Source organism: Diadema setosum, chromosome 8, assembly GCF_964275005.1.
Source record: "Diadema setosum chromosome 8, eeDiaSeto1, whole genome shotgun sequence".
NCBI classification, from domain to species: Eukaryota; Metazoa; Echinodermata; class Echinoidea; order Diadematoida; family Diadematidae; genus Diadema; species Diadema setosum.
In genome coordinates this window covers 9,354,555-9,376,867 of record NC_092692.1, presented here as the reverse complement: position 1 = coordinate 9,376,867, position 22,313 = coordinate 9,354,555, and the positions used below count along the sequence as shown (strand labels likewise).

Genomic DNA, 22,313 nt, shown 5'->3' with positions numbered 1-22,313 from the left:
TGCGCTTTTTCTCCATACCTTGAAAATTACTCTGTCTATAAACTTGTAAAAGGGTCAAAGTCAAGTAAAAGTCCTCAAATCTCCAAATACATGCTTTCGAAGGTGAACTTTCAACACATTGTCCACATCATGTACTGTAGACCTATTTTGAGAATCATGCATTATGGCGGAGGCATACTGGTCGCCATAGCGACATTTCTAGTTGAATTTTGAAATGCTTTAACTGAGGGTGCGTTTATCAACTCCTTTTCTCGGTAGAAACAGGTTATCCAAACAGCTTTCAAGGAATTTTTATGAGTTGATAAACGCAAAGCTGTTTTGAAAGCCCTTTAGGAAAGCCTTTACGAAAGGGTGCGTTTATCAACTCTCCTTTCTCGGCAGAAACAGGTTATCCAAACAGCTTTCAAGGAATTTTAACGAGTTGATAAAAGCAAAGCTCTTTTGAAAGCCCTTTAGGAAAGCCTTTTCGAAAGCCCCAAATTTGTGGCGATCCAAACAGCTTTCCTAAACAGGTTTTCAGAAACCTGTTTGTAAAAGCCTTTTGGAAGTTGATAAACGCAAAGCTGTTTTGAAACGGCTTTGTAGTCTTGTACTTCAGGCACGCCTTATGACCTCTTCTCCTCTGGTCGAATTGCGCAATGCAGCTGTGCAGTGACAGGCCAGTTAAAAAAATTGTGTTCGCGAAGAGAGTTGATAAACGCAACTATTTTGAAAGCCGTTTCTAAAGGGCTTTAGAAAGGGCTATCGAAAGCCGTTTAAACAGGGGAGAGTTGATAAACGCAGCCAAAGTCGCATGCCGCCACTCAGAAATATTTGAAGTATGTGCTAAACTGGAGCTGCCTCACAGATAGGAAGACAATTGATTCATGTGGCATTGCATCATGACTCGTCACTCTCAAAGGAAGATATGTCTTTATTATGGTAATTGCTTTTCGCCGTCCCTTCTTAGAAAACAAGCGGCACATTAATAGTACAGGCAGTCAGGGCTTTGGAAAGGGCTCTCGAAAGGGCTACGGAAAGGGCTTTCGAAAGGGCTATCGAAAGGGCTATCGAAAGCCGTTTAAACAGGGGAAAGTTGATAAACGCAGCCTGAGAAGCACCTCCACAAAAAAAAACAAAACAAATGCTAACAAAAACACCAGATTGCTCCATACACCCATTCATTGTGAAATGTAACCATGGTAGTGGTAGCAACATGCAGATATTCAGTCAGCAGATTTGCTGCACATAGATTGTGTCAGTTAAAGACAGGAAGCCTGTAGTTTTGTGGCTAGATACTTGGTAATCATTAAGATTTTATCTCTAGTTTAGAATTGTGAGAATGAGAAGAGCTTGTAAACTGTGTTCAGCATGTGCGCCTTACTGATTCTCAACTGCTTGAGATACCATATATTTTGGCAGTGTAATATTTTGCAAATTAGGACTGTTTGAATCAGCAATTGACAGAGAAAAAAAGAGAGAAATATTTGGGATCTCGCCCCTGCGCTATGATTACAAATTTGTGTTGTGGGAGGCAATATGGTATTTATGATACATATGAATTTAATATTTTGAAATTCAAGAGACGAGAATGCTGTGAAATACTACACCTCCTGTGCAGAAATTATGCTACTCTATTTGTTAATTGTTCCAGGTGGTACACTATGTCTTTGCCACACAAACTATGACAAGCAGGCATGACATATGATGATGCTCTACATGATTTGTTCCGTTTGATGCACTTGTGCTACTCTTCTCTCTGCACCCCCCCCCCCCCCCTGTGGTACCTCTTCATTTCACCCCACCCTGCCCACAGATGAGGACATCAAACTGAACAGCACGGTGTTCCACTGGCCGGACCACATTCAGACCATCTTCGAGGTCTGCCGCAACCGCCTCATGTCCCGTCGCGAGCAGGCCGAGGACGAGCTCAAGCGGCGGGTCCAGCGCTTCGAAGAGAAGCTGAACGAGTACGGCCGGGAGGTGGACTCTTTCCGCAAGAAGGAGGTAAGAGCCAGTATCCAGGATTGCTCTCCTAACATGCCATGCTACATTATTTTCCTACTGCGATTTCATGGAATTCTTCTGTACTTTCTTGGTCATATCCTAGCAGTCACTTCATATTGTATGAAAGGAAGTTAAGCTTCCATGTGATCAAATTTTGTGTGGGTCTAAAATCAGAAACCAAGCTCAGTTACTCCCAGGGAGTTTAATGAGTTCACTCAGGGTGTGGATGTGATTCCAGGAACTAAGTAATGATGCTCTGTCCCATAGTGGGGAAAATTAAATGAAATATCACACAATGCTCAAAACTATTATTATTCTTATCAGCATTATCATTATCTTTTGTGAAGCAGTTATGCTGTGTTGAAAGTGTAAATCAAATAAACTTCACGACAAATGCAAGAGAGGGAATTTCTGTAAAAATCAGAAATTTTCGTGTGCATTTCAATTTTGCAAATTTTGTGGGAGGCAAGGTTCATGAAATAAAAATGCGTGAGGAAGTTCTTTTCTAGGCTACGTGTGTATGCATTAAATGCAGTGGCAATTTGTGAGAAGTTAATTACGCGAAAGGGCCGTCGGCTCAAATTCGCGAAAATTTCGTGCCGCAACAGGCTGTCAGCTCCAATTGGCAAAAATTTCATGCCGCAAAAAATTCTTGCTTTACAGTATTGTATTTTCATAATGCTGGTGAACAGGCAACATGCGATAATTATGACTGCATTACTCCGTATGTTCCCATTAGAATTGTGTTGTAGACATGACCTGAATATTGTAATGTGCTCTTTTTGCATCGTTTATCAGCCATGTCTGTTGAGAAGATGACAGCTACAGTATCTTTTGTCTGTCACCACACATTCCACAGTCATCTTTGGCAGAAATGGCACATTTCATATAAATTAAAAGGACAGCTCACACAAGAGGCACAATATGCTATCCAACGCAGTAGACTCTTGCATCATAAAAGCAACATGAAAATTGATGCCTGAAGCATTCAAATCAAATTTGTAGGAATATACATTTGTCAAGAAATTTCTGTGTTTTCTCATTAGTAGGCTAGTCCATGGCCTGAACTGTAACTTTATTGATACTATTTCGCTACGAAGCTCCAATTATAGGGGGTAAATTTAGCATTTTGATGAATATGGAATTACTAGCCAGTGGGAGCTATCTGACCTTTGTTCATTCAAGGTATCATTGTTATAATATAAAACCCAAATCTCAACAATGAAACATAAGTCTAGGTCAGTGTGCCTCACTTTGGGGAGTGAAAAATATGCAGCTTTGAAATGTTCATACAGGATAACTTCCTTATAGAAATTATGATCATCATGATATGCATATGCTGAGAGTTGTAAAGGCATTGTGCTCTCTGTTCATATTTCATCAGAATACAGCATGTGGCATTGGGTGCCACATGAATGCAGGAGCTTGAATGAAGTTTTTCAATATCTTTGTTTTTATAGGGAATAAGATTTTGTCTCATGTAACTGTCTTTCTAACCTTTCTCCCTTAGGTTTTCATTACCTCACTTAAGATAATAGTATCAATTTCATTCTCTGAGACACGTAAGTTGTGACGTGCATGGTAAAAGAAAATTCAGCATTTAGATATTTTTGCACAGCATGTATTTCTTTTAGTTCCTCACATTCAAACTTTGCTATTTTTCTTTCACCCTCAAATGTATTCGTGTAGCCCCGTGGAAAGGTAACAATCAGATATGAAGCTGCATTTTGTTTGAATGTTTAGTTTGCTGTGGACACAACCCTAACCAAGTTTGTTTGTTTGTTTGTTTTTAATGGCAGGAATGTTCAGTGATGAAAAGACTTTTCAGTCATGTCATCTTGTAGGAGATATGTAGAACAACCTCCTAAGAATTTAACCCTTCGTGTATGTACTGCTTAGGTCATTTGAAGTACGTGTATAAAAAAATAAGTGTGCTTAGACCCAAACTGCAGCTGATGATAGTGATAGACCAATCAGTGAAAGTCAGTACAAAGTAGAAATTGTCCCTCTACTAAATCCCATTCAGATACATTGTAGCAAGTTTAACACATCCCAGTAGAAATAGAATGATATACAGATTCGCATGAACAAGGAACAAGGTGCTGTAGATTATACATTCATATTATTTCACTTTTTTTTCCCCTCAATATTTCTACATCCTCATGAATGTAGTAAGCATACATGAACATCTTGAAACAAATCAGCAGCTTAAAATTTTTTTATTTTACATGAAATAAGATTCTAAATCAGCAATTCACAAAAATAAAAAAGGAATCTATATGGAATTGGTATGGCAAAGACTAATTAAGTTTCATTTACATGACTATGTATTCTGCAATGGAACTGTGCTCTTCAGGTTTCAAATAGTGCTGACACCCAGATCAAGATTCTGTTGAAACCTGTCTTTACTGCTCCCAGGCTTTTACTTGGTTATCGTTGCTTCTGTCTGCATGGAGAGAAGGACGTGTCAAGCGCTGCATAGTTTGTGAACCAAAGACATGACCGCAAACTCACCTGGTCATGGATATCACACTTTCAGTTACACTATAGATCCATTATCCAATGTATGTGCAATATTATGCTGTCAGCAGGAGCCTCAGTATCATCTCAAATCATTTCCTCCTTCAAACTTGTATGCAAAGGCATTCTCTTGAAGAATAAATCTGGGTATCTTATGTACAGCCCAGATTGTACTCACCACAGCTCAAAACACTGGTGAAGTAGTAACTGCATAGCACCTTTGTCAAGATGCATGAATACCATGCTTTCAACACTAAGGTGCCGTTTCATTGACAGTTTATCCAGTATTGCTGTGAACACCAATTATGGAGATGGAGGCAATAGAAAGAGATACACGGTATCCACACATTGTATAAATATAGATTAAAAAAAAAAACCACTGCTTTTTTATTTGCCTGACTACACCAGCCCTGCCCCATTAACATCCTTAACCACAGACTTCTGAAATGTAAACTCTTTGTGTGCTAAGTGTAAAACCCCAATGTGCCACATTATTCTGAGACTGCAATGCACAAATGATTTTGGAAAACATTCTTTCTTTATTTTTAAACCATGCAGTGTCTTATGGAAATGTTTATGCTGGACATGAGCAATGAACAAAGTTGTAGAGAAAAATCTAAGCCTAATTGCTATGATTTATTTGGGCAAAGCGCTAATGTTTATTTTTCCGTGGAAACAGCTAGTAGTTACCTTAGTGTCCAGTTCTGGACAATTTAACATTTGAAGACGTAACTGCGGCAGAAACATAGAATGTACTTGAAAAACTCCTATGGAACACTGCAATTCAATCACCTGCAATGCAAGCTACATGCATGAGAAATGAAATCCCATGTGCTGCTTTAATCATACGCTGGCATTTGTCGATTTATCAATCAGTTTGGGCGGATTTGTGCATTAATGAGCAAAATATGTGAACTTGGCAAGCCGATGACCGAGTTGGGCATACAAACGTGGCACATAAAGAGTTAACGACACCGTTGAAAATTGCTGTTACCAGCAATACAACCACATAAAGAAGCCATGTATGAGTTTTAGTTTTCTCTAAACATTTACCCCACAACATAAAATGCTTGAATGTATGTTGCACACGCTTGGAACTGCTTTGATCAGCAGCACTAACTGAACCGCCTGAAGGGGAGTTGTCTCTTGGCACAAATGACAAGTGGATATGTGATCCTCCCCGCCACCCCACAACCATATGAGATGTATTCTGCTCCTCGGCACTGCCTTGTGTGATGTAGTTTTGGTTGTTTACCCGTCCCCACCCCCCCCCCCCCCCACCCACACATTTGATATTTGTTTGTTTGTGTGTTTGTTTTTTGCAGTTGTTGTAATCAGTTTTATTTATCCAGGGAATATTGAAAGTGAGAGTGGCCAGACAATGTTCACGAAATGAGCGTCATTCCTGAGGGGAGAATCGCTTACGACAAACAAGCAACTTTAAAGCGGTGCCACTTTCTCTGCATAATACTCCCATTATTTCATGATTGCCTAGTTGTTACAGTCACGTTCTTTGGAGCAGCAAGCTCTCTCGTAGTTACAGTCACGTTCTCTGTAGCAATGAGGTGTGTATAGGACTGAAATGTGAATGTGATAGACTTGCTCAAAGTCTTCCAGAGTTGATATTGAATCAATACCGTAATAATATATGCAACAAAGTATTTGAAAAAAAAATAAAGAAAACACAAGACCTGGACAATAAATATTTAAAGAACCTGTAGTGACATATTTGCTGTCATGCATGAAAGACCATGAGTGAGGTGTGGTGATCCAGCAGGAATAGCGAAAAGTCTTTGTACATCCTGAAGTGTGAAATTACAGAATTGCTGCAATCTTAAACAGCTTTGAGTGCCCCTTCAGGAACAAGTATGCTTCTGACTGCATAGGTTTGGTGTAATTCAAGAATCTCCAGTTAAGTTTATGTTGGACTCGGGCCCTGTTGCTAGAAACTTCATGTCTAAATATGACTTGTACGAATCAAACTCAACTTGGCATACCATTCAAGAGATTAATATGCTAGCTGCAATTGATACATCCAAAATGCTGTAACTGCCTACATTGTAGACACACGCACAAAAAAAACAAAAAAAAAAAGCAAAAATTGAATAAGTAAATAAGTAATACATCACTGCCATTATGCTGGCATTCTTTGCATTAAACAAAAATAAAAAATCTGAGATAGGACATACATGTATGTACAATGTGCATCGTAAGGAGTTTTAATAGTGCTGCAGAAATCATTGAAAGTACTACTACCTAATTTGACAAACAATCATAACACATAATTGATTTGATTGCAAATGACAGGGCCCGCCCAGTTTTAAGAAACAAGGCCATACCAGTTGCCATACTAGTATTAACCCTTTACGAGACAGGCAGCTAAACTTGCCAAGCCTTTCCATCGGCATTCAGTAATCAAAACTTGACCTATCCCCATCCAAACTTAACCTTGCTGTATAGTACGTAACAAGCACACTCAGGTGTAGCAATTTGCCTCAGTCCAACAGAAAGCCCCAGTAATAGGGATTAGGTCAATCGGGCAAGGAAAGCACTCTAATATTTGTGCGAATTAACTAATAGAGCTCAGTTAGGGTGAATCACACTTTGATTTTCACTGTCATTATCACTATTACTACTAACTGCCACTAAAACTCCCCACTTTTTGCAACTGTAGTACAATTGATCTTATTATGCAACAACCATCTAAGTTATCCATTGCATATAGGAGGCATTGTGCCAAACAGTTTTAGTCCTAGAATTGAGTGTAGTATTTATTTTAAGGTGTAAGACAACCAGTACATCATCTAGAAATAAAAGGTTTGCGTGGATTATCAAGAACTAAATGCAAGCCTCATTAGAATTTAACAAAGTTAATATTGAATGTAGAATGATTGGACTGAGCGTAATCACAATCAAAATTCAACAAAACTTTATTTAAATATTTAAGATTCATGCAGCCAATAACTGTTTGTGAAATCAATGTAAAATGAAACTAAAAGTGAAAGTATTTTTTTTTTTTTTTGCATCAGCAAAAGAAATGTATGTAGACTGTAAATGAATATAGTGTGGGAAGAGAATGACAAATATCCTTATTGCTTGTCATACAAATATAGTATTCCAGGAACTGGCTTACACAAAGATATTGGTGGAGCATACTTACCTCTCTTTGTAAAGTAGCTAGTACTCAGGGGATTTTGATGCTGTGTCTGAGCGATACACACAGCTCTTGTAATGAAAACACCCAGAGATTGGAGTCATATCTATTTGTTGTTGCAACCACCAATTTGTTTTTGCACTATTTAATTTTAAGATCAAATATAAGATATATATATCATAATTTATACATGTCTGAAATTCATCAAAATATAAGTGACTAGCTGTGATGAAAATAATTACCTTAACTCTGTGTTATGACAGCATTTGGTAATCTCACAATCCAACTAATTTCTGTTTTGAATTAAGAATTGTGTTTTAAGGACCCATATCAGCATGAATACAAGTTGATTTATCAACCAACCGAAGTCATATAGAAAGCAAGCCAGCCTAGCTGATTCAGTCGTGCATTAGAGTTCCGTAAAAATTTATTCACTGATATATTTGGCACCCATCACATATTTTAGCTTACTTTTCAGTACTTGTGTTGTTATGTACTGCCGTGTAGAGACACTGCACTGACACTGCGCAAATAGGGATTTATAAAAAAAAATCTAATTTTAGAATTAGGCTAGTCCACAATGACTTATTTCTAGATATTGAACAAAAATCAATTGCAAATTTCAATTAAACTTTAAACCTCTTTCAGCAGTGGAATATATGGATCAAATATAAGTTGAAACTTTAAATTTGATCTCAGGTTTTGTCAAACACAAGTCAGTTTTCCAACCATTGGCTCCCCCTCCCCAATCTCCTTTTTGCCCTCAAGTTATCAATGCAACGTTACATTCTACAAGTACATGTAATAATCTGTTCTTCCAGTATTTATCCACAATTTGGTAGCTGTCTTTACACACAAATGTTTGCAAGTTTGCCACGAGTATCGATGTGTGGCTTGCTCTCATCCACGTACACCACTTGACTCACTTAGTCTACTTAACTGCACAACTTTTACATCAGAAACACACTATTTGAGCAGTGAAGCACTGTATGTGACTTATCATAAAATATTTATTTGCTATCTGCTACATATGCCTGCCTCTCCCCATGTAGAGGTAATGATTGGTTCAGAGGTTCTTCCATCAACACCTGTTAATAACCCTACCCCCCCCCCAAACACACACACACACACACACACACACACACACACACACACACACACACACACACACACACACAAAACAACCTGTTAGCACATTGATGGTCCTTAAAGTGACAACCTAAATTTCTCAAATTTATATGGGTCTTTCCATGGGGTTGGGGCACGAAATGTAACATAGAGGTCAAAATTTCATCATCATTTTATTCAAGTTAAATGAAGTTCTTTGAAACTATTAGTCATTATAACAATAGATTCAACAAAAATTTTAGACAACAAAGGTCATTTTAGAATTTTATGGCCAAATGTTAAAAATCATGAATACCTATGTGATGCGGACACCAAATTTGAGCTCTTGAGGAATTTTTTAGTGAGAATTCCAATTAAAAGAGTTTAGAACATCAAACCATTTCAGCGATACAAGTTCTTAAATGTAGCATCCTCATTAGATGCACTTTTCCTGAGTAACATCATTATTTTTCACAAAATACTGAAGTTAACCTGTCATAGGAGTAGTATTAGTGCTCTTTAGGTTCATTAAGGGTCAAATTTGACTAAGAAAAAAAAAATGTCATAAACTTGCCTTACAAACATTTTGAATGGACCAGAATGAACAAAATGTAATTATGCAAGTTTTTGAGAAGGATGAATTTTGTCTCATTAGTCCTTTTTGTAGTAACGGATATGAAAAGATGATACCTATGTGATGTGGACACAGTGTCCACATCACATAGGTATAATTTGATATTTTTGAAGAAATTCACAGCTAACAGAGTCCTACTGTTCCAGTAGCAATTGGTTCTTGAAGACTCGGAATACAAGTCACAAAGTGCAAAGAGTCATGAATAGAACTGAAATGCAAGGATGTCAGGATGATGGGATCACCATTGGCACAATGGTGTCTACATCACATAGGTACTATTTTGAGCTAAAATGAGCTCAAAGGAGGCCTAAATATGCTTATTTTGACCATAAAATGCATTATGTTTGAAGAAACTGCTAGAAACAAAGAGTTGAGAAACACTCAATGCAATATCTGCAGTAACCATGCCATGGCTGACAAATGAATGTACCTATGTGATGTGGACACCAAATTTTGGTGTCCTCATCACATAGGTACATATTTCTGGATAAAAAGAGGTTCGTGTGTGTTTTCTTGAGCTAAAACATTATTCTTTGACTGTTATACTGAAAAGCATTAGGAATGGACTAGAAATTGAGTATTATTTTTTAATAATTTGTTTAAAGTGATCGATAATGAACATGAACAGGATTTACCTATGTGATGCAAAAATCTAGGACACGGTGTCCGCATCACATAGGTATTCAAACTCTGAGAAGAAATATTTTTGTGCACATAATTCTGTATTCAATTGATCTATCCTACCATAAAACATTGTTAAAAAGCAATAGTTTTGAATTTAATAGTGAAATCTGGCATCCAGCAAGCAATAATAAATGACTAGAATACCTATGTGATGCGGACACCAAACCCTCAAACTTGCCCTGGTCCCAACTACAGCGTTCTTCAAATGTCCGGTAATTGTAGTCTAAAAATTTATCCAACTCCACAGTCCTTGAGGGGTATGAAGTTAGTCAGTTTTGAAGACTTTGGTGTAAAAAGTGACTTTTGACATTTCCTTGTACCTATGTGATGCGGACACCAAAGCCCAAAATGGCTTCTACTTCTTGCAATTATGAAACCATTAAGCTTCCAATCACTTCCATCTTTGGCACATATGTTTATGGCCCAGGGGTGATTTCATTAATAGGTTTTGCAGCTCTGAACAATGCAACATTTCTGAAGGGATAGCCAGCATACCTATGTGATGCTACATTCAAAGGATCAATGTGAATCATCACATAGGTACACCAATCTTCATGTGTAATTTTTTAATATTAACTTTCTGATGGCCAAATAGAATTTTTATTGTGAGTGAGACAACTCATAATAGTGTATTTGCAATGATCTAATATGATCTATCACAAGGCACTTCTGTGTATCAGTGTTTTGAACCCAACATACATTTGTGTTACACTTGGTACCCCCAAAATAGGGTAGGACACCAAACATTAAATGAACACAACAACAACAACAAAAACAGAAGATTCAATTTCTGTACCACATGTTGTAACATACATACACACATACCATAATTACTAAAAACATTGAGCTTTGGGTAGTGTATATTTACAGAAGTTGCATTTGTATGTGCAGGTGATGAGATTTTGCCTATGTGCCCCAACCCTATGGAAAGACCCATACGGGTTTCATACCAGATTACAATAATGCATATTTGGAGGAAATCAGCATGCAGAATAGGGTGATTGAGGAATGATATAAACAAGGTAAGGAATGTGCATAATACACACAGACACACACGCAGTTTAAGGATGGGTGCTAGATGTGGAGCGATATTCCCTAGAAGGGTTGTCCAGTGCTTGAGTGGTTGATTGGCAATTGTATGATAATGTGACTCATATGAAGGTGCTCAAATTACCGACTGTCTAGATCAAGAGGGATTTCAGTTTCCTGTTTTTTTTTTTTACCTCCGCCAAGGGAGGAGGTTATGTTTTTGTTACCGTTGGTTTGTTTGTTTGTCCGTGTGCCAATAACTCAAAAAGTAGTTAACGGATATGGATGAAACTTACAGGAAAGGGTGAAAATGACACAAGTAACAGACGATTAAATTTTGGTAGTGATCCGGGAATTTTGGGGGAATTCATGAAGGATTTTTGATATTTTGGCAGGTAGGGTCAATGAACTTGAGAGTTCAAGCTGTGCAGTTTTGAGGTTTTCATACGCGCACTAAAGTGCGTGCTCCACTTTCTGCCAGGGCGAGGCGCGCCGTGCAGTTGAGGGTTTATGACGTAACAAAGGCTTCTACATTGGAAAATCGGGCAATTTTTCAGCATGCATACCTATGGGTGGAAATCACTGATCTCTATGGAAGAGCCCAAAGAGCTTTTCCCCAGTGGTGGAGAGGAGAAAAATCTCAATTCAATTCAATTTAAAATGATTTTATTTCCATATAAAGTAATACAAAGTAATATCTCTTTAGGAAGAGCAAGATCATCTGTGGAAAGCTTGGCGGAGGTCTGCGCTCTCAGAGTGCTTTTCTAGTTTTTTAATGTTACTGAATTAAGGCTTACATTGTACCTTAAATGAATCATGTTGGAAATGAAATATGCTAAGGCCAGAATATTTACACCAAAATCAAACAAAAAAGAAGGACTTAGTTTTGCTAAAACTTTCATGTGATTTCAGTTGATTTGATGAGGTTAATTTCAGCATGGGATGGATAAACAATGCACTGTCGTCATTTAGTGGCTATTTGTGCTCTTTGCTGGGTATAAAATGTAACACAGATGTTTTAAGTTTATATGAAGTAATCTGTCAGAATACTCAAAGGGTAATGTTCTCAGCTCAGCTTTTTCTCATATGTGTCAAATATTTTTTTGTTTCTACAGATGATGTGATTGTCAAAGTTAAAAGAGGTTAGACTCCCCCCCCCCCCCACTCCCTCTCTGCTGCTGGTGATTTGCCCTTTAAGCTCTTGCTGAAGAGTTAAATCAAAGAGAGATATAATTAAAGTAAATTTTTCATGTTATTGTTCCATTGGATAGATTACATCTTCATACCTAGATTTAGTGCACTTGAATTGAAAGTGCACCTTCACAGAAAAAAAAAATCAGAAATATGCCATGCATGTCTGTTATATCTTGTTTTCTTCTTTGTCTTTTTTTTTTTGCCAAACTATTTGTGCATATTGTGTTTTGTTAAGCGAAACTGTATGACAATTGTTTTTTGCGCATGTCTGTGGAAAGATTTTAAACAGCAAATCAGATCAGAGAGAGAGAGAGAGAGAGAGAGAGAGAGAAAAGAAAGCAGCTCTTGGCAGCTTGCATTTGGTTTCTGAGCAGACAATGAAATAACTTTCAATTCCATTAAACCACTGGCCTGTGTTACCATAGGAAGGATGAAAAACAATTAATCAACTGTGGGAAAGTACAATGTATGAGAGGGAGAGTGGGTCTTTGTAGCTCATTGTGTTTGGTTTCAGAACAAACACCAATCTACTCTTTGTAAGAGATGTGTTAAGTGGACTTAACTCATCGTGCGCATGGCATATTGTCATTACAGCGCTTCCCTATGCATGGCAGATTGTTGCTAGGCTTTGGAAGGCGCATAGGGTTAACAACATTCTGCGATGGGCACGACGAATACAGCTCAATTGTATGCTTAACCCCATCTTTGCCAGGGATTTCGGACAGTGTGCATGATGCGGTGGGGTTTCCTTTGCCAGTTAAAGTGATGGTACAATTTTAGCTGAGATGGGGCTGCAGGTTTCCAACTTTGTGTGTGTGTGTGTGTGTGTGTGTGTGTGTGTGTGTGTTTGTGACACAATGAGAAACCTCTTACATGAAATATGAAAGAATATGCAATTTATAGAGGATTTCAAAGTTTATTTGATGAAAATTTGTCTTGAAATGACTGAACTAGCCAAACAAAGTGATTATGATAAAATGTGACAAGCCACGATTTGAATTAGGATCACTTTGTTTTACCTTGTTTTGGATATCTCAGTCATTTCAGAACTGATTTCCATCAAATAAACTGTCGATTTCCCTTAGAATTGTACGCTCTGTAACATTTCGTAGAGTGGTTTCTAAGTATCTCGCAAAACGTTAAAAGCTGAATCCTCACCTCAACAATTACTATACCATCCCTTTAAACCACAAGTGACCAACTAAAGTGATTTATCTCTTTTGACTGTCTCCCTGTTTGGATGACCATTACTTGATAAGATGAAACTTGGGTATGATGAAAAACACTTTGGACCCTTAATGCGTGTTTTTACAACAAGCAGCTCTCTCAAGGCTCTGTGGTAGTGTCATATTAAAATAAAACTTCAAAACAAAGTTTTTGACTGATGGGCAGCAAACAGTTTCGTTTGTGGTTTTTCTTTCTTGTTGTATCTGCGATACGTGACTGATATCTAATCTTTGGCACGACATCAAGATCATTTCTCACAGGATTTTTTTTTCCCCTTTATTTCATCTTTTACCTTGTCTGGAAATTTGTTACTGTTTTGCTGGCAGTAATTTATCTATCCATCATTTTTTTTTTTTCTGAATTGCCCAAGTACACATTTTTGTTACAACTTTCTATAAGTTGATTAAATGTAAAGCATATTGCTTGAGGTTTTGTTTGCATTCTTATGGAATCTACTCATAAAATAAAGTCTGGTAATTGGTAATATCGACAAGAACCCAGCACCCCCCCCCCCCCACACACAAAAAAAATATACATTTTTTTTTGTGTTGATATAGCTAGTGGTGCAATGGTGGTACATGTAGCTTTTCTCAATCTGTCTGCACTAATAACACATGATGAAAGTCACATGATTGAATTCTGAATAAAGGAATGGGAGGGGCTGTCGATGGGCATGTGCTTCAAATGATGATGGCAACATTTCATGTGTGCACTGCTTCGCCACATCAGTAAATTGGAATATTTACACATCTTTTCTCAAATGCTACACTCCTGCCAACACCAGAAAAATGAGGTTCCATTATCGTGTATCTCCAGAAACGGCACATCTTTACCACACTGATAAACAGCACTGGTATTCACAAATCTTGTTGTCAGATGCTGCCATCTTGGTGATCAACATCTAGTTTTCATTCAAATGTCTTTTCCTCAAATACCATACCCCAAACACATCCATGCCATGGAAGAAAGATTAACCCTTTAGAGGCCAGGGGATGACATGACATTTGCTCCTGCGACAATTGCTCCGATCTTATTTTCTCCAGGGGCATAGGGTTATGGTTAGGATTGTGATATGGTTTATGGGTTTAATTTGACTTGATGATTATGATTAGGGTAAGGGTTATGTTTGTGGGTAGAATTTATGTTTGGCATTGTGAATAGTGAGCGATTATTTCATGGGAGCAATTGTCGCAGGAGCAAATGTGACCCGCTGCAACAAAAGGATCCTAAAGTCGCTGACAGGCGAGCCAAACATGGCCCAGAAAAATGCTATTTTCAGGCCTTTCCTTTGATCATTTAGTTTCGAAATTTCGGCAGATGATAGAAGATACATTAGACTACAAAATTATGTTAAAAACAGAAATCCGAACGTTTTGACAGATTTTGGTGATCTGACTTCAAACTCGATTTTCTCGGCTCACCCGTCAGCGACTTTAGGATCCTTTTGTTGTAGCGGGTCACAAATGTCATTGAACCATGCCAGGGACTTTGAACAGCGCCTGCAATGTTGTGGGTTTTTTCTGTGTCAAACTGCACTCATTGAGCACACAAAGGGTTAAAGGCATAATTCACCTTTTCCCGATGAAACAAAAACCCAGCATTAGTGCTTTAAAATACACTAAGTTCTAAAATGTGAGTTAGGAGTAGAAACAACCACTGTAAAAATTTGAATCCGTATGATTGACGTTAAGTATTGTTAAATACACAAAATGTGAACAATAGTTATAATGAAAATGTTTCCAGACTTATTCATTTCGAAAGTTTTATATGGTAGGACGTTTTGTGATACAACAGATGTACCCATATGCATCAAATGTGATGTCTTGAAAATTTTTTAAGTCAATGCTCCCAAAGGTAAACAGGACCTTTAGATATTTCTCACACATCTCTCTCTCTCTCTTTGCCCCACCATGCCACGCCCTCTCCTACCAGATGCTGAGCATGGATGAGATGAAGACCAACGTGGACAAGCTGTCCGAGCTGCAGCTGCAGCTGGAGGCGGCCCGGGACGAGCTGGAAGGGCTGAACAAGGAGGAGGAGCTGCTGGAATGGCAGCCCAGCCAGTTCCCCCAGCTCCAGCAGATGTTCCAGAACAAGCAGCCGTACGACAGCCTCTGGAATACTGCCCTCAACTTCCACACCAAGTATGAGGAATGGCTGAATGGTGAGCAAATACTCCTTATTAGCTCTTCTCTCTCTCTCTCTCTCTCACTCCCTCTTTTCCTCTTAGTCATTCTCTTTCTTGTTCTCTGAGGTTTCTCTCTTTTTCTCTGACAGTGACCTGTAAAGTCTCTTTTAATATAGTGGTACTCTTTTACAAGCCTTTCCATTTCTTTACTAGATTTTGTCTGAAGAACATACTTGATGTAAGAACACAAATTTAGGCCAACTTTTTGCTCTGATTATGCATTGAAAAATACCAGTGTTTGTTGAATATGATACATAGTAATTGGTGTCTGAAAATTGCACTGAAGTGAAAAAGGCTGTCAGTGGTCTTTTATTCATTTTATATATATATATATACAGTTAAACTCGCAGAAGTCGATCTTCTCGGGACTGAGCAAAACACATCGACTTAGGCGATTTTCGACTTGTGCGTAAGTCGAAAAAAATCGACTTACAGTTTCACCACACGTACATACATGTATGTATAATGTACATGTATGTTGTCTACTCTGGAGCCGAGAGCTGGAGCGGTGTGCCGCAGCACGGGTCGCCCGGCAGGGCCGCGACTAACTTTGCATGGACAGTGCATTAGTATTGGCACAGGTCCGATTACATTACACCCTTGTTAAACCTTGGGGAAGTGAATATGAACGATATTTGAGCAGTGATTGATTCCAGTTTACCATACCGTGGCTTGAAATGCGTGTAGAGGTGCAATTCTGATTTACCCGTGCCCGTAACTTTCCCCCTACTTTCCGCTTTGAAAACTCAGCAGCTTCATCCATTATACCACTCCACTGCACAGCGCTGCAAATGCCAAGCTACACTGGAAACTCAATACTGTACATGTAAATGAACGCATGTGTACTGTACGAACGCTGTACGTACGTAGTGCGACAGCTGACAGGGCTGTACCAGCGGACCTCGAAACACGAGAGTTCAACGATCCCATGATATCGCTTTGAATTTTGATTTTAGATCATTTTTTTGTCACCTCAAACTCATCTGACAAATAAAATAATGATTGAGTAATAAATAATGAATAATAAATGACAGTGATTTATTAGACAATAAAATCTTATTCGACTTAGGCACAGTAAATTCAATGGTTTTTCCGTGAAAGTGTTCTTGGAATTTCATCGACTTAGGCGAGTATTCGACTTACAAAATTCGACTTGTGAGTGAATTAATACACGTAAGTCAATGTGGAAAAATCGGGACTTTTTAAAATCATCGACATACGCGATTATTCGACATATGCGACGTCGACTTAGGCGAGTTTAACTGTATATTTATTTATATATATATATATATATATATATATATATATATATATATATATATATATATATATATATATACATACACATGTGTTATGGGGTGTGTGTGTATGTGTGTGTGTGTGTGTGTGCGTGTGTGTGTGTATGTGATGTATTTGCCAAAACTTTTTAAAGTGTAAGTATCTCTGCTACTGATCCATGTTTTCAAGCTGTGCAGATGGTTGAGGCACTTCCCTGGTACAATGTACTTTCATTTTTAACTTTATTACCTCATTTCCTTTCGCATTATTTTCAAATTGGCTGCAATAGAGTCAACATGAATTGTGTTAAACAAACAACACTCTAGCTCGTCAGTGTTATTCCTTTTTCACGGCTGTTTTGAAATGGCAGTTGTTGAACCAGAGTTGATCTCTTTAAGTCCTTCAATGCCTCAGCGTGGGGATCCTGCATGGCATGTGAATGGAAGCCCAAAGATGCAGACATTCCCCCCATGTTGTCGACATTCTGTCCTCATTATTTGACCTTTAACCTCATTGATGTCTCTCTCTCTCTCCCCTCTGTCTCTTTCCAGGCCCCTTCTTGGGTCTGAACGCCGAGGTGGTGACGGAGGAGGTGGACTCCATGTTCCGCACCATGTACAAGCTCTCCCGCTCCTTTTCTGACCAGCAGGGCCCGCAGCGCATCGCCAACAACGTCAAGGGCAAGATCGACAAGTTCAAACAGCACCTTCCACTCCTGGGCATCATCTGTAATCCTGGCATCAGGGACCGCCACTGGGAGAGGGTAAGGATTAGATTACTCCACTCTTTAATGTCACCCTTTTTTATCACAGTGCTAAAGGCAGTCAGTTCTGATTATGTAATGGACGCCTTTCTCATCTAACCTCAACTCTGGCTGTTGCACAAAGTCTTTTAAGCAAGAATTGCAGGCTTACCTGTTGCTTTATCCACAGCATGAAAAACAAATATCATTAAAAGACCCTTTCTGTACCCAGGTACTAAGCTTAACTTGCAAAGCTATTTCATCAGTATTCAGTAAACAGAACTTGAGCTAGTAGTAAAGTTACTAGCAAGCCCATTCAGATGAAGCAGTGTGCCTCAGTCCAACTGGAAGGCCAGAGTGACACAATAGTGATTAGAGGGATTAGTTGATTTCTATATCATTGACAAGTACCTTCCAGACATCCGTGCTGAACAGTGCAAAAACTACTGCAGTGTGCATGCCAATCGGTAGACATAGCATACTTGTAGTAAGGGTTAAAAAAGATGACGATACAATGCTGTATTGTTTGAAAGATATCAAAGCCCTTTAGTTTTCGGTGCATGGCCTTATACACCGCCAAGTATTACTGTTGTGGGATATGTACCACATTTCATAAGCACATATTTTCTACTACATTGTGCCCTATTTTGAAATGAGATGTTGGCTTACGTATACACACTGTTTCAAAGGTGATTAGAAATATGACTGTTCTTATTTTACCTCTGAGATTACTCCTTTGAGTATGTGTATCATTGTTAGCACCGAACCCCTTGTTTGAGTAGATACAATGACCTGCAGTGTAACCCTTCACATTCAATATTATTTACATTATTGCGATATTTAGTTAATATTTGACATTTGGTTGTACCTTTACCTTCTCCTTTCCAGATGAGCAACATAGTTGGCTTTGAACTGCAACCCAAAGAGGAAACATCTCTCCTTCACATGCTAGAACTTGGACTCTCCAAATGGAGTGAGCAGTGAGTGTCCAATCTTCTCAGACTACAGTTTGTTTGAAATGCCAGCCACAGTCTGTGATGGAATGCTTGCAATCTAAAAAAAAAACAAAAAAAGAAGAAGAAGAAGAAAAAAAAAAAAAGAGAACAGGAACAAACTATCAAACATTTGCTCATGTTTACACAATCAATTGTTATCCCAAGAGTAACAATGACTTCTCAATGTTTAGATTGTCTGCTATCTTTTCTTTTATTTCTTTAAAGCTCACTAAAAGATATCACATGGCCAGTGGTAATGACAAAGTAAAGTGAGAGAAAATACACTAAAAAATTTTGTGATAATGATTGAATGCCCTGAAAATAGGTGCATCCTTCTTTCCCAGTTGGAAATATTAAATGACCAATTGTAATTTCAAATGAATTCCTTCATCAAGATGATGTGAATAATAGTGTTAGCTCAAGATATTGCTCACATGAAGGCATGCACGTTCAGTGTAAAATCTCTGGGACTGAAGTCATTCTGGGTAGTCGATGGAGTATGTTTTCTCTGTGACCTTGCATAACTTGTGGTAAACATTAACTCCCTCAATCTCAAACAGACTGGAGGAGGTTGGAGCTGCGGCCAGCAAGGAGTACTCACTGGAGAAGGCCATGGAGAAGATGAAATTTGAGTGGAAGGACATCGAATTCGAATTCACTCCATATCGAGACTCGGTGAGCTATTCTCAAGTACAGTCACATGCAGCGAGACTTTGACATGATGTATACTAATTGCAAACCAGTGCTAGCCTTATTCATTTTATTTGTTATTTTATTGTTGTTTGAACAAATAATTTGTGCCTTTTTTGTTTATTTGCTGTTTTAACAAATTATTTATCTCCAGGCTTCACTTGATTGCTCATTAATGAACTGCCTCATGCCATTCACTCAATATTCGTTCAAATATAGTCTTGTAAAACCAAAAATTCTCTATGAGATGTGTGAAGCTGTGATGGAAAATACTTTCAATTCTCACTGCTAATCCAGAAAGTAGTGAAAGTACTGTAATGTGATTCTTGCAAATTGTCATACTGCCATTGAAATTTCACTGAAATGTGGTAGGTGTTCAGAGAAACATGATCTTTGTCAAAATTACTTTCTGTTTCTGGACAGTGTCCATGCAATGTTCACTGCTCACGTAGGCTGCTGAGATCAATATCCTCTTGAATAGCGCCAACTGTCAGGAATGATGCAACATCTTCTTTTTCTGTGTATCCTTTCATCTAGGGTGTGTCCATCCTCTCGAGTGTGGATGACATTCAGCTCATTCTGGATGACCACATCGTCAAGGTCCAGACCATGAGAGGATCGCCCTTCGTCAAGCCCTTTGAGAATGAAGTTAGGGTGAGTCCATGCCCCCTTTTCCCTCCTCCCACATGTCCTTCCCAGGTGTTTGCTTGCATTGATGAACACTGGTAAAGCCTAACTATCATGTAATACAGTCCAATAACGAAAAAAAGATGAATGAATATTCTGTGTAATGGGTTTGTGTGGAAAGCAAATCATGCGTGTTAGATCGGAAGTGTGACAGTTTGTATGACTGCAAGGAGTTTTAGAATTAATATGGACAGATTGCAAGGTGTGTAAATCTAATCTAATCATGTGTATTGACATATTTTGAGGTATATCTTAGCATTCTTGGTGTGAATTGAATTTTCGCCTGTCTTTCTTTTTCAGTAGCGAGACTGTTCTGGGGCAGGAAAAGAAAAAAAAAACTGTTTCACTTGTGATATGGATGAGAGCAAAAGATGTTTCTGTGATAAAATAGGGAATGGTGTTAAGCAAAGTTAGAAGGGAAAGCATGGAAGTGTCCTTTTGTAATTTCAGTGATACTAATTCACACCTGTTAAATGTTCCTGTTGAATAGGAATATTCCTCTTTCATAGGAAGGCAGAAGCTTTGTTCAACCTTGTGTTCCTATTTATGTCAACGCCTGGTAAGAGTGGTGCATGGGAGAGAGTTAAAATATCCACATTTTTCTGAATTTCCTGAATTTCAAGGTTGGCAGGTATGGTCGTTTAGATTGAGATAATAAGAGTGATAGTAGATATTATATTAGTATTATTTATGATGGGTTATAATGATGATGATGATGATGATGATGATGATGATGATGGTGATAATGATAATTGTTATCATGACTATCATTGCCTCCCCCCCCCCCACCCATCCCCATCCCCTCCCCCCTTCCAAATTTTTCCTTTCCCCCGTAACCCCTCTCTCCAGGAGTGGGAGGAGAAGTTGGTGACCATGCAGGACATTCTGGACTCCTGGCTCAAGTGCCAGGCCACCTGGCTCTACCTGGAGCCCATCTTCAGCTCCGAGGACATCATCGCCCAGATGCCGGAGGAAGGCCGCAAGTTTGGCATCGTGGACAGCTACTGGAGGGACATCATGACGGAGGCGGTGAGTGGAAAATTTTTCTCAGTGACACAGTTGCACAGCAAATGAAAGCTTCTTGTTCTACTAGTCATAGGTTTAGAGATGCCAACTGTTTCTTTTTTGTATTTCAAATATATATCCTGTAAAACATGATATTTTTGCGGCATGACATTTTCGCAGCATGAAATTTTCGCGAGTTGCCTCTAACATTCAATCCATATAGTGTAGACAAGATCTTTAGTGTGTGTTTTAATTTCGCGAAACTCAGATCTCGCGAAATTCGGAAAATTCAAATGTACTCAAACATTCCTCTTTTTACAGTGTATATAGTGTATATAGTATATAGTATATGCAGTGTATGTATATATATATATATATATATATATATATATATATATATATATATATATATATATATATATTATATATATATATATATATATATATATATATATATATATATATATATATGTATTAGCACATGGTTACTAAATGTGTGCATGTTCAAAGCAAGTTTTGAAAATAGAAAACATGCGTTATTTGGACAACCACTTGAGAAGTTTGTGTTGAGTTGTTTTTACCAGTACAGTTTAAAAGCAAAGAAACTATAGAAATAGATCATGACTATTTATACAAAGAACTGGTAATGTGTGTTTAGTAATATAATACACGGGAGATCGATGCTGTATGAAATAATTTTTTTCCCTACCTTTAAAATTTTGTCAAATTTCATTCTTTTGTCTTATGTTTTTTTGAATCTATTTTGATTTTGAGAGGATGAAATGATTTAGATCTGTTAGCCCTGCCCGAATGTGATTTATGATTGAGATCTGCCACATACTTGTAATTGCAGAATAAAGATGTGTTTGTTACTGCTGATGAGGGTGGTATTAATTGTCATTGCATTCCAAGCCTGTAAACATGGCTTTGATTATCAAATGCATTGCCGTTCACCTTCTGACCCCCAGGTGAAAGACACCAAGGCCCTGGTGTGTACTGGCCAGCCCAACATGTTGGGCAGGCTCCAGGAGTCCAACGTTCTCCTGGAAGAGATTCAGAAGGGGCTCAATGACTACCTGGAGAAGAAGCGACTCTACTTCCCAAGGTATGAAATTTTGCCAGCAACAAGACTTAGCTTCAGCTGTACTCTGTCTGTTGTGATTTCATCTGACTTCTACCCTGACACCCCCCCC

At 38.3% G+C, this 22,313-nt stretch overlaps 1 protein-coding gene across 1 annotated transcript in view; it reads left to right on the top strand.

Annotated features, from left to right (window-relative positions):
• The window catches only part of LOC140232341 (dynein axonemal heavy chain 3-like), a 97,856-nt gene that overhangs the window by 22,535 nt on the left and 53,008 nt on the right, over window positions 1-22,313 (top strand). The window contains exons 14-21 of the mRNA XM_072312471.1: window positions 1,796-1,986; window positions 15,468-15,699; window positions 17,553-17,764; window positions 18,632-18,723; window positions 19,299-19,413; window positions 19,966-20,082; window positions 20,965-21,144; window positions 22,089-22,225. Coding sequence (XP_072168572.1) covers window positions 1,796-1,986; window positions 15,468-15,699; window positions 17,553-17,764; window positions 18,632-18,723; window positions 19,299-19,413; window positions 19,966-20,082; window positions 20,965-21,144; window positions 22,089-22,225 — 1,276 coding nt within the window. The remainder of the gene's footprint in view (window positions 1-1,795; window positions 1,987-15,467; window positions 15,700-17,552; window positions 17,765-18,631; window positions 18,724-19,298; window positions 19,414-19,965; window positions 20,083-20,964; window positions 21,145-22,088; window positions 22,226-22,313) is intronic.